General features: G+C 41.7%; 1 protein-coding gene across 3 annotated transcripts in view; it reads right to left on the reverse strand.

Annotated features, from left to right (window-relative positions):
- The window catches only part of TTLL7 (tubulin tyrosine ligase like 7), a 169,998-nt gene that overhangs the window by 31,284 nt on the left and 124,721 nt on the right, over positions 1-13,993 (reverse strand). For all 3 annotated transcript variants that reach the window (XM_075557661.1, XM_075557654.1, XM_075557651.1), the window contains 2 exons: positions 13,496-13,630; positions 5,753-5,833 (listed from right to left, as the gene is read on the reverse strand). In XM_075557661.1, coding sequence (XP_075413776.1) covers positions 5,753-5,833; positions 13,496-13,630 — 216 coding nt within the window. The remainder of the gene's footprint in view (positions 1-5,752; positions 5,834-13,495; positions 13,631-13,993) is intronic.

The following is a 13,993-nucleotide window of genomic DNA, read 5'->3' on the forward strand; positions in this document are numbered from 1 at the left end:
GTGCCTCTCCCCAGCGTGATGGGGCCAGACTGTGCACTATTCCCACACCGTGTCTCCAGTGCTGTCCCCCACAGTGCCATGGTTCAGTGAGGGATGCTGTGTCCCATGATGGGGCTGGCCCTACAGGCCTCCCCATGTGGTGTCAATTCTTCTATGACTGGTTTGGAGAATTTTCCAGTAAAGCTGACTGGCTGTGGGATTTTTATTTTGGAGAGGTTAGTGGTGACTCTTATTATGGGTCTGTTAAGATTTTCTACCTCTTTTTCTGCTACTTTTGGTAAATTGTACATTTCTAGACATTTCCTCTCATTGGTGCAGTGGTTAAAGGGCTGAAAGGCTCAAGCCCACCAGCTGCTCCATGGAGAATGATGTGGCTCTCTAGTTCCACAAAGATTTCGGATCTTGATAACCCGGGGGGCGGTCTGCTCGGTCCTGCAGGGCCACTATGTGAAAGGACCTACTGGACAGCAGTGGGCTGGATTTTTTTCATTGTATTTAACTTACTCATTCTGTATAAGGAAACGTCAGGATGGGGGTAACTGTGAGAGACAATGAAGCAGCTGACAGATTAGTGGGTAGTCACACCTCTTAAGTTAAGACAACCCAAACTAAATAAATTCACTGATGCCGGTAGTTCCAATTCATAGTGGTCCTACAGGATGAAGCAGAACTGCCCTGTGGGTTTTCAAGACTAACTTTTGAGACTAGAACATCTCCTCTTTCTCCGGTGGTTTGGCCGGTGTTTTCACTGCTGCCTTTGCAGTTAGCAGTGAAAACACATCACTCTCGATATCACCAAGGCTTCTTAAAATGTAGGTAGCAAGACTAAAGCTCACGTATTCAATGAAGAGATTTTTTTTTAAGAGTTAACAAGGGGTGACAGGGAACTGGAACCATTGAACAAAGAAGCGCCCTGGGAGCACCGTGAGTTCCATGGTGGGCTGCTCGCTGCAAAGTCTCCGTCAAAGCCACCTGTGGGAGAATGAGGGCTCTCTGCTCTCATAACACTTGTGATGTTTCATCAGCCTACAGGGCCGCCTATGTGTCCTGTGGGGTCGCTATGAGCCAGAATCAACTTGAGAGCAGTGGATTTCCATTTTCTTTTTTTAGATGAGGAAGAAAACTTCATTGCAACCCATATACTTAGTGAGAAGAGGTAATGCACTTTTTAAACTAAAATTTAGTGTAGTATGAGAGACACCAATCAAGGGAAAAAAGAACACAATTCTCCCATCACGCTTTTTACACAGCCTTTCCTCTGCATGAACCGATCTCCCGGTCTGCTCGCTTGGTGAACTTGTACGCCTCGGCTTGAACATCAGCTCTTCGGGGAGCCCTCACCTGCCTCTTTAGCAGGACACCACTTAGAAATGTTAGGAAGGCAGAAGGCAACCCAGCAAGAAAAAGCTAAATAACCCAACAAAAAAAACAAGCTCAAAACCTTCGAGACTATTCTAACTCATAGTCACAACCCATTCGGACATTGGAGAACTTCTTCAGGGGGTTTCCTAGGCTATATATAATCTTTAAAAAAAAAAAAAGGAAAAGAAAAAAAAGCCAAAGAAACAGTTTTTTGGCATATAATCCACATATCAAATAACTCCATAGCCCATTCACATCGAGAAGAATTGTATAATCATCACCACATTCAATTTTGGAACATTTTCTCCATTGTCGTATTCATTGATATTAGCTGTCTGCTAAATCTTTATGAAAGAAGATTGGTACATCCTTGGCCTGTGGAGCAGAAGGTGGGTTTGAACCACGGACATTTTGTTTAGCAGCCAAGTGCATCACCCCTGTGCCACCAGGCTCCATAAGAAGAGAGGATGAGGTAAACCAGCATCCCTTTTATTTATGACACATTCCTATCATTCGAGGTATTTGAGAGTTAGAAGAAAATGGGGGAAGATGAATAACTCGTTCAGAACAAAAGTAAATGGTCGTGAAGTTGCTCTTTCTGTTTATCTGCGAGCTCATTGAGGGCTAGCTTATGGAATATGGGATCTATTTCCTTACACTGTGACTTTTAAAGGCATCTTAGTACAACATGAAACTCTCCAAGGGAAAAAAAATAAATGGGAGATTCAGTCGATGGCATTAATAAAATGAAAAGGTTTGTCTTTTCCATATGAAATATGGCACATTTGAAGGCATGAAGCATACAGACAAATTCACATTTTCCAGGAACTTGCAGATGTTGAGTGACAAACTGCTCCATGTGGCTGAACAGTTGGTCCTAAATTAAAATAATGACATGAGGGGAGGGAGGATCAGAAACAACATCAAAGCCTCCGCATGCGGCACTGATGACGCATGCAGCCACCATGGCTGTGGGGTGCAGGCATCTTTGCTGACGCAAAACCAACGGCTCTGTGCCCCATCTATGTCAGCCCAAATGAAAAAGAGTGGAAGATAATATCATCAGAATGTACACAGAAGCAACTGCTCTACATATTATGAGGAAATTGCTATTTAGAGAAGAATTATTTGATAAACAGCGGTTCTCAATGTTCCTAATGCCGAAAACCATAGTACAGTTCCTCATATTGTGGTGACCCCCCCTAACCATAAAAATTATTTTTGTTGATAATTCATAACTGTAATTTTGCTACTATTATGAATTGGGCAACCCCTGTGAAAGGGTCATTCGACCCCCCGAAGGGGTCGTGACCCACAGGTCGAGAACCGCTCTTTGAACCTAAAGTCAATGTAAATGTAGTATAACCTTAATATGACTGCTTATTACTCTTCTTTCTCTGATCGTGGTTTGTGCCTAGCTATTACACCAGAGATAACTTCCCAGCACATTTTTAATTCTTCAAAGCTCAGCAAACTGCACCATCGTCCTACTTCATGTATATTCCTTACAAACTATAAAAAGCAAATATATTCTCAGCACAGAAAACTGAGATTAACACTTGAAATTATGTAAATATTGTTGGTACAGCATGGCATTAAATAAGATTAACTGTTTACATTTTCACCTGGTGAAGAGTCTTTTCCGTATTTAATTCCTAGACCCTGGGTATTTAAAATGTTTTACCATTAAAGAAAATTTGAAGTAGGGAAAGTAATTTCATTATTGTAAGGCAAGTAGGAAAACACAATAAATATGCAGGAGGGGTTGGTGGCTCACCCCGAGTCTGACAGCGCTCTAAATGAGCAACCAGTAAATGGCTTCATCCTGGAGCCTGTCAAGGCCTTGGTCTGTTCGTTAGACCTTTCTGATATGGGAAGAGGGTCATCAAGTGAACTAGCTTTAGCTAACTCTACTAGTGTATGTTTCTTTCATATGTCACATGCCAAAGTCTTGGATTACATTTTGGATTGCTATGATTTCAGGACAGTATCATGGAGTTACTATGATTTATTGAACCCTAAGTCTAGTGACAGTCACTTGGGCTGCTTCAAATATTTTGCTTTTATAAATACCACTGCAATGAGTGTTCGTGTATATAAATCTTTTATGCATTCAGGTTATTAAAGGATAGGCTCCTCTAAGTGGTTTTACTGAGTCATAAAGTTTTGAGCATCTATAATTTGAATATATACTGCAGATTAACTTTTCCAAGGAATTGTGTCAATGTATTCTCCCTCTAATACGTAAGGAAAGGCCCTTTTCTCCATACTAGTCCCATCACTGAATATTATCTGTCTTAATAATTTTTGCCAATATGATGGCTTTTACTTGCTTTTCCTCCATCATTAGTGGGGCCAAGGATCGCTTTGCATGCTAATTGGCTGTTTGAAGAGCCATAAATTGTCTTTTCATGACCTTTTTATATACTTTGCCATTATAGTTTTTAATATTCATAAGATAGTATGCCTTTTTCGAAATGCTTTGTAGACAGACAGTATCAGTTTACTGCTGCTACTTGGTGTTTTATGGGCTAAGCATATGTCTTCTGCAGACCCTCAGCCACTCTCCTACCACTTGTGCCTTTTCATTTGGTTCAGGTGCCTTTTGCCATCATTTAGATAATTAAATCTGTCAATATTTTCACAAAGCCTTCTGGGTTTCAGATCTCTTTATGGGGGCTGCATCTCCTACTCTACGGTTATGAACGTTTCCTCCATCTTTAAAAAGCCTCATTACCCACATGCTCCTGCACCTTTTCCCCATAGGGCAAAATTCCACGACAGAGAACCTGTCCTCATGGTGCCTTTACCTCTTTCCCTTCATCCTGCTCTGAGTGTGACTCCTAGCACCCCCTGAAGTTGGTTTTGAAGAGGGTTACGGATTCTGCACACTGCAGTTCCTGGTGCTCATCTTACGAGCCTATCAGCAGCAGCGGGCACAGCCTGCTCTCATGATTTTCCACAGCTCACTGGCTGTTTCTCGTCAGTCCCTTTTGATAAATCCTCCCCTCTGTGACTTCTCAATGCAAGAATGTCCCAAGACTCAATTCCTGAAACTCCTCCCTTGTCCAGCTACCTTTACCCTCTAGGTAATCTTATCCAGTCCTATGATTTTACATGTCCTGGTGGAGGCTAAATGTTTTACGTCCATACCCCAAATTTCAACCCCAAACAAAATGTATCCACCTAAACTGCCCCCCAACCCCAATCCAGGTTTTTGCGTCAATTCCAACTCATACAGATCTTGCAAAAGAGTGTAACTACTCCATAAGGTTTCTGAAACGGAAACAGACTCCCACATCTTTCTTCTGAAGAGTGAGGGGTCGGTTTAAACAATAAACTCCTGGATAGCAGCCAAGTGCTTAACCAATGCAACACAAGGGATCCTTATATCAGCCTTGTGGCTAGAAGGGAGCCCAAGGACAACCGAGCAGAACATTGCCAGGTCCTGTGCGCAACTGTCCCCATGTTGGAGCCCACTGCCGCAACCGCTGTGCCAGTGCCCCGTGTTGAGGGCTCACTCTTTGGGGCTGACCCTCTGCGCTACCAGGTGTGGTGGCCTTTCTAGGGGACAGTCCTCCTAAGAGCATGTCCAACCTACAGGAGTTGAAGTCTCGCCAGCCTCACTATGGGAGCATTCTGGCTCTACTTCTCCTTAGACGAATGCGCCCATTCTTCTGACGATTCATGGTGATTCAATGTGTGGCACCAGCACCATAATCCACAGGCGTCACGTCTTCTGCAGAATTCCCTATTCATTGTTGAGCTTTCAAAATGCCAAGGTCGGGGTCAGGTTCACCATAGCCCGCCAACTGACATCTTGATTTTTCAACACTTTAAAGATGTCTTTTGTAGCAGATTTTCCCCCTGCAACATGTTATTTGATTTCTTGACCACTGTGTCCATGGACATTAATTGCAGCTCCAAGTCAATGAAATCCTTGCCAACTGCATTATTTTCTTTGATTATAAAGCTATTGTTGATTGGTCTAGGCATGAGGGGGTGTATTTTATGCTGAGGTGCAACCCATACTGCAGGTATCGGCATTGCATAATTCCCATTTCATTTAGATTTCTATTCAAACGTACTTGTACTTTCTACTTTTATTCCTACTTCCGTTTTTTCATAGCATCTAATAATGATATTACATTCTACATTTGTTTCTTGCAAAACACTTTAACGAGAACACAAACTCTTTGAGAATGTGATTTTTCTAATTCACTTTTTCATCTTCATAACCTGGAACGGTGCCTGCCAAGCATAAGCATTTGATGAAGAAATGAGTAAGCAAGTGAACACATATAGAGTTCGACCATGGATTAATGGCATCAGCTTAATATATAGTCTGTAATGGTACAGTTTAAAAAAACAGACTTTAGACATTACTTACTTTTCGTTGTTTTACAGAGTCCAATTTTATGAGCCAATATGAAGCCACTTTTGTTTTATGATACTTCCAGTTATCGATGATCTGTTTGGGGGAGAAACGTATAGAAATTCAATCTAGAATGTTCTCCCAGCGTTATAAAGGAAAAGTAAATGTGATTAAACCAATAATCTAATTGGTCTACACAGAAGAAACACTACAGTTTCACTGCAATTACAAAGTGTACTTTCATAATAAGACATGTGAAAAGAAGTCTCATAGAAAGTAAAAATTTGAAAGAATCCAAAGCTTTCTCATCTTGCTGTACAAAGCACATAATCTGCAATGAATGAAAGTCAAATGTCTTCATGTCCCCTAGGTGTAGCGTTTCCAGTTTCATTTCTAGGTCTGTATGTACTATTTATGTACCCATTGCCACTAAGCTGATTCTGCCTCATAACAATCCCATCTAGGCTTGCCAATACTGTAAAACATCATGGGAGAAGACAGCCTTGCCTTGCTCCTTGGGAACAGCTGGTAGACTTGAACTGCCAACCTTGTAGTTTAATTAGGAGCCCAATGCTTACCCGGCAGCACCATTAAAATTGTTAATCAATTAATTAAGAAAATCAAACCCACTGCCACCGAGCCAGCTCCAACTAGTGACGCCCGTGGGTTTCCAAGGCTGCAAACCTTTAGTGGAGCCGACAGCCTCCTCTGGCTCCTTGGGCCTGTGGTCTCAAGCTGCCGACATTGCCTTTTGCAGCCCAGCTCAGAACCCTCCACCACCAGGGCTCCTGAGGCCTCTGATCTCCTCAGAGGAGTGCGCGCCTTCGTCTCCCCCACGGGTGGCTGGTGGGTTGCAACTGCTGGTCCTGTCAGCTGCCCAGTGCCTAACCCAGAGCACTGCCGAGGAGTTTACACCACCCATAAGAACAGTACATCGAATGGAGTCTAGATTTAGTTACGATTAGGCCATCACTTCACTTTGCTTTTTATGAAAATCTGTAAAGTTTCTGAAAGTATATTCTAGTTCTACTGTAGCACACAGATAAAAACAGCCACTGTGTCTGATGAACGACCTACCGTCAGTCAAAAGTAAAAGCAGTATGTTATTATTCGTATGTTTGGTTTGTACAGAACAACTACATTAGCTACCGATACTAGTTTGACTCTGGTTAGCTAACTCTTTCTCTACCTGATACAAAAAGTACAATACAGCAGCTATTTCTCATCATGTACAGAATGGTAAGCAAAGGGTATGGTACAAGGCCACTGGCCTTACTTTTAAAGAACTTGATTGAATAGGACGGCATCAACAGAAACAAGCCTAGCATAAGGCCGAATGAGTTCATTTATCTTTCCTTTCCTTTGGTGGAACAGGTAGCAGTTGGCTTGTAAACAAGCTACTATTTCACAAAACAATGAAATGATCACATAAGCTGCCATTATTGATGTTTCAAAATAAGAACATATTTGTCCTTCTTGTATTTTTTTTAGTCACTTGTTTCAGAGAAGTCTAAATTAATGCCAAAAAATCGAAAAAGGCAGAATGTGACTGTGGCTTTTATCCCATATTCGGCCACTAGATGGCGCATTGCTCTTCAAGAAATAACGAAGTACCGGCAGTCCTGGATTACAATTCCTAAATGTGTCTTAGGTAGAATGTGTACATAAATATGGAAACTGTTGGGTAAAGTTCAGAGCTAATGTCAGGCAAATATTTGTCTTAGTAGATAGTGTGTTTATATACATAAAAATATTAAGAAAAATGTTCCAATTACATTAAAACATCTGTAACACTAGTACAGTAATAGCGATGTTTTGATATGTGTCACCCTTTGTTATTAAAACAATTGAATGCACCTCAAATGTTTAATATAATAATAGGCTTTACTGGGGATAGTACACATAAAATGTTCATAGCCAAGCACTACTGATGCAGAGAGTCAGGGAAACAATGTTCTATTACTGAGGAATTGTCAAAGAATTGCTATTTGAAAAGTATATTTCAATGAAGTGTTGAAGCAGTTTACAATGTATATTGAATGAAGAAATGTTTTGTCTCCAAAAATATTTAAGAACCTTGAAGCTTCTTTCATTAGGAGCAAGACATTGACTTCAGCGTAAATGTCAGGACCGTTGCCATTCCTGCACCTTCTACTGTGTGGTCCAATTAATTATACATGCAGCAGCAAACACCAGAATAAGCATAAGGCACATAGATATGCAGCAAAATTATTCCAAATTATCATGTTCCTATTACAACATCAAAAGGATACATTAAGGAGAGTGCACCTTAAAATATACTCGTGTACAAGGGGTACCCCCCCAAAACTGGAATTTTCCTTTCAAAGTTGTGTATTTAAATTATTTAACAAAACAAATTCATCACCTTCAAAATACTCTCTATTACACTTAAACACAGTTGTCAACTCTGCGATTCCATTCTTGGATACATTTTTCAAACTCATCCGTTTGGATGGCTGACAACACCTCCCTTGTTTTTATCTTCACCTCTTCTACATCGTCAGTCGCTCTCCTTTCAAGTCCCTCTTCATTCGCAGAAACAAAAAGAAGTTGCTTGGAGCGAGGTCAGGTGTGTGGGGCAAAAAAGGCATGCTTTTTTGCCAAAACTGGTGCACTGAGATAGCAACATGAGCAGGTACATTGTTGTGTGGCAAAACCAGTGCCCCATATGCCACAAATCGGGCATGTTTTGTCACACATTGTTATAATTCTTTTCAGAACCTCTAAATAGAAAGCTTGATTAACAGTCTGACCTGGTGGGATGAACTCCAAATGCAGTATAAGTCAACATTTTTGTCCATTTGGGAAGTTGACAGAAACCCAGATCAAGGTTTGTCATCAATCGACATTTCACCTTTTTTTGAGATGAGAAAACCACTGTGCACTCATGTTTTCTCCATAGTGCTGCCTGGAAGCTGTGTTCAGCATCCCAACAGGTTCTGTGGCATTTTTCCCCAAGCAGGAAACAAATTTCACAGACATGCACTGTCCTCTTAAATACGCCCATCACCAAAAACGAGGTTTGAACAAAACTGTTTTTATGAAAAAATTCACTTGTAGCAGAGTGAGCTTCCCCAGGTGACACCACTGGGTGCACTAACTCAGGGCCAAGATGCTAGATGCTCGCCTAGCGGGAAAAATGCAGACTACAAAAGCTCCACTCTGCCCAGAGCAATTCGGGTGGTTTTTTTGGTTGTGTGTGTGTGTGTGTGTGTGTACCCCATCACATATGAGTGAACCTCCAAAAGGTCATGGAAAACATACCATTATCTTTTAAATACTTTTGCCCCAAATATCTATAATATTATTATCTTAAAACAGCAACCTCTGGATATGTATAAGGATTCACATCCTTAAGAATAAGGTCTGTTTGTCAGATCAACCTCTTGATCTTTTGTTTTCAGTTGCTGCACGTGTGTGTGTGTGTGTGTGTGTGTGTGTTTGTACAGTGATTAAAATTTAAATCATAATAAGCTCACAATATTAACAAAGCATTCCTATAATTTCAGTAAATTAACCTTCCAAAGAAAAATATACAATAGATATTAAAATCAGGACTTCGATTTTAAAAGGACTGAGAGATACAACTGAACTGCAGTTATCTTAAGTTAGATTGTATTACTAATGATAAGTAGCTGGCACAGAACAAACAATTCTGCTATCTTATTTCATCCTTACTAACCATTGTGAAGACCTTATTATCAGCTAAAGAATGGAAGACAGGCTTCATAGACTCAGAAAAGTTGAAGAACTTTCACAAAGTCATATAGCTCCAAAGAAGTGAAATGACACAGAGTCACTCATTTGTTAAGTAAGCAATTGGCACAGTGGGTAATGAATATGCTGGGCTACTAACCACAAGGTCCAGCAGTTTGAAATCATTAACCACTCTAAGGGGGGAAGTGAGGCTTTCTGCACTCATAAAGGGTTTGTATTGGCACAGTGTGGGGATTGTGCCTGATATGAGCCCATCACACTGGGCAAAACAGAGCAGCAAGGGGAGCAAAGCTATGAGTCCCCAGGGAATACCAAAAATAGACTTTGGGGCCAGAGAGTGGCACCCCATCAGACTCTACTGGAAAACACTCCTAAAGGTAGCTGTTGGTTTTTGTTTTCTTTTGTTGTTTTGTTTTGCTCTGTCTTGTTCCTGTGCTTATTATTGTCTCTACGTGTCTATCTAGGTAAGATAGGCATGATAAACAATCCGGAGGAGAAAACAATAGACCGACAGTTCTGGGGAAACTTGGGACAGGGGGAGATGGGGGAAAGGAAAAGGGGTGTCAACCAACCCAGGGACAAGGGAACAACAAGTGATCTAAAACGATGGCAAGGAGGATATAGGATACCTAGTGGGGCTTAATCAAGGGCAATTAGCAGAGAAGAATTACTGAAACCCACTATCAAACATGATAGTGGGACAAGAGGAAATTGAGGAAAGAATTAGGAGGCAAATATGGTGAAGAAAGCTGATGGTCCCCAGCCATCAAAAGATATTGCATCTGGGGTCTTAAAAGCTTGAAGATAAACAAGTGGCCCTCTAGTTGAGAAGCAACTAAGCCCACATGGAAGAAGCACACCAGCTTGTGTGATCATGAGGTGTCGATGGGATGAGGTATCAGGCATCAAACACCCAGAACAAAAAATCATATAAATGTGAATGTGGGGAAGTGCAGACTAGAGACCCAAAGTCCAAGTGTAGACAACTGAACATCCCCTTACAGAAGGGTCACAAGGAAGAGATGAGCCAGCCACAGGTCAGTCTAGCACCAATGAAATATACAACTTTTCTCTAGCTCTTTAATGCTTCCTCCCCCACCCCACCCCCTACTATCATGACCCCAGTTCTATCTTACTAATCTAGCTGGACGGAAACACGTCAACTGGTAGAAATGGGAGCTAGAAACACAGGGAATCCAGGACAGTAAACCACTCAGGACGAATATTGAGAGTAGCCATACCAGAAGGGGACGGGGAAGGTAGGGGAGAGAGGGGGAACTGATCACAATGGTCTACATATAACCCTCTCCCAGAGGGACAGACAACAGAAAAGTGGGTGAAGGGAGACAGCGGTCAATGTAAGACATGGGGGGAAAATTATAAATTATCGAGAGTTCATTGAAGGGGGTAGCGGGGGGTAGCAGGGAAAATGAGCTGATCCCAAGTGCTCAAGTAGAAAGAAAATGTTTTGAAAATGATGATGGTGACATATGTACCAGTGTTTGACACAATGGAGGCATGCATGGATGGTGATAAGAGCTGTATGCACCCCAATAAAATGATTTAAAAACAAACAAACAAACAGTTAGTCTTGGGAAGTCACAGGAGCAGTTCTACCCTGTCCTATAGGGTTGGAAGGTGTCAGAATCGAGTCCATGGCAGGGAGTGACTTTTGTGCCAGGCATTCCTATTGGGATCGGGATACATCAATGAGCAAAATGGACAAGACCCCTGTCCCCCTGGAGCTTTCTATCTTGCATGTGTGTGTGCATGTATCTCCATCATCCTAAGCACGTTCTATGAAACAGGATGTATGATTTTGATGAATAATATATGTACTATAAATGTTCAATGTCCTATGTATATTCAATGACATATCAAAGAAGCCCTTGCACCTGCTGCTACCCTCCCCTACTCGTGTTGCTACTGTGGCTTTCCATTGGTGGCCGAGCCTCAGGGTTTTCAAACGTAAACCTGCAATTAGCTGTCTGTAGGCACGCTGTACTCGCCCGCAGCCAGGCGGAGGCTGGTCAGAACCACAAGTCCCGAGGTGCACAGAGCAGAGAGGTTGTAGTCCAGCAGCTCATCGTGACCCCTGGCCTGCTGTGTAGGGCACACAACTACAGGCGGGCTACAAGCTGCACTAGGGCTCACGGTCTGCCACCAGACCGGGCGGCTGTGGGAGCCTGCCGGCTGCTGCTGGACAATGGGGGGGGAAGTGCTAGACTTGCCTGCCCTCTCCCTTCCAAGAAAACCTCTCTTCCAGGAAGCACAGATGTACAAGCAGTTGGATGCCGCCCAAATGAATGCTTTCCAGTAGATGACATATATTTTAACTGCACCTTTCTGGCTCTGCTGGCTCTGCTTGTCATCATTCTGATGTCTATGAAATCAGGCTAATAATGGCTCAATAAATAAATGTTTGAGTATTTATAATGATGTTTGCGATGCCTTTCCTCATCCTTCCTATTTTAAACCGAAAATTTTAATTTAAACCTAACATTTTTGTTCTGTTTTGTTTCGATGTCTTATAATATGCACACACGCATGCACAGATACACACAGGGGTGCTTCAAAAAGCTCATTGAAAATGAAATGAAAAGATAATGGAATCTTCCTATGAACTTTTAATATACATATATGTACACATAATATTTGCACACACTTCGTTGTTATTGCTTTGATTTCAATATGCTTCAAGTGTCACGTTCCCATGTTCTCGATGTTTGATGCTGGAAGTGTCACTTGTTTTCATTACAACTCATTCCATGTCAGCTCTTTCAACTCTTTCTAGAAGCAAGGTGAAAAGTGGTGAATTATATAACATGGCTCTTCCAGCCATAGCCTTTGTTATTCCTACCAAGAGACCTTCATTCTCCTGGTAAGTCTGGGGGTGGCAGAAGATCCTAGTTGGATGATAGGATTCCACTGTGAGTAACTGTTCACAGGGCTCATTGTGAGTGCCATCCTGCTGGGTGTAAAGGTCACCATCTCAGAAGCCAGATAGGGGATTTCACAGCAAGAAAGAAGAGCCAGGTACGGAGTACACCTGGATCTTTGAGCCCCCTGGATCCAGAAGCTTTGGCACACAGCAAGAGCAACATCAGAACCAGGAGCCAGAGCCTGGTGGAGCACTGGACTGTCCAGGCCACAGCACAAGTACAATTGAGTTCTTGGAGGCAGGAGTTAACTTGGGGAGTAGGGTGCCTCTGGCCAGCTAACTGTGGGGGCTGGGTTTGCTGACCCATGGAGCTGTTGCTGAGGCTAACAGTGGGGTGATATGTCCTTTGAACATTTATCAGCAGCTCTAAAAGAGCTTTGTCACACTGCCCAAACAAGACAGAGGGCAGGCCAAGAGGTTGAGGGCAAGAGAGAGGCCTGCTTGCAGTCATGTCAGAGGAGAGGCTGTCCTGACGGACCACCCATCTCCTGAGCATGTCTCACCTGCATCATCACTTGCTGGCTTCTGTAATAAAACTCTTATCCACAAACACTGTCTGGGAGTTCTGTGTGGCCACTGCAATGAATTATGGCACCCGCCCATAGCAGTAGAGTGCAGTGGATTGATGTCAGAATAGAACACAAAGGGATAGAGGTGAGGGGCCTGTCTGCATTCTACCTTGTGGCAGCCAGCCTTGGGAGCTGGAGGAGGTCAGACCCCCCCCCCCACTTCATTCCCTTCTATTCACACCAGGTTAACCTCATGTACTTTAAGTCATTAAAAATTAACATTAATGATCAATTTTACATTAATCATTCTCATTTGATTAAGCCATTTACCATGATAACAGGACTATATACTACGAGATTTTTCATTGCTGATTATTAATATTATCTCACTCTTCTTTAATTAAAATAAAGCTCTACTTTTTAACACTTGTGGAGGTTGAAAAGAAGATCACTTAAATTTGCTATGCATGCAATTGAGAAAAATTTCATTGGGGAATAAATTTCAATATTTCAAGAAGAACTACAAGAAGGTACCAGCTCCTTGGTATTTTATATCTATCAAATACTCACGTCTTCTAGCAGCAGTTCTGATTCTGCCTCCGATTTTCCTGGGAACCGGATCTTCATGTCCTTGAGAACAAACAAGGTCTGACTTGTCAGATCATCCTCTTGCTCTTTGGTTTTCAGTTGCCGCAAGGACTCACTCTTAAATTTGAAAAGAGACAGGTGTTTGGAGGAGAGTTTATATCATTATGCCACTATAATCTAAAAGATATTTCCAAATAAAACTGAGATAAAATTAATTGAAAAAGACAAATAGGGAAGAAATCATAATTTTTAATTTACGGAAGGTAGATGTAATAAATTGTAATGAAAATGCACTTTACTGCATAAAATATTGATATTATAAACTCGTTTTAATTAAGCAAATCCCTAGGTTAAATAGATAGGAATTCCTAAGGGTGTCTTTCACACTTCTACACAGTTGTATTTTATATTGAGTTGAAAATACTTAAAATATGAATGTTTAAGAAGAATATTATGGTCAGATTCATTTGCTATGTGTAC

The sequence above is a fragment of the Tenrec ecaudatus genome, chromosome 1 (genome assembly GCF_050624435.1).
Source record: "Tenrec ecaudatus isolate mTenEca1 chromosome 1, mTenEca1.hap1, whole genome shotgun sequence".
Lineage (NCBI taxonomy): Eukaryota > Metazoa > Chordata > Mammalia > Afrosoricida > Tenrecidae > Tenrec > Tenrec ecaudatus.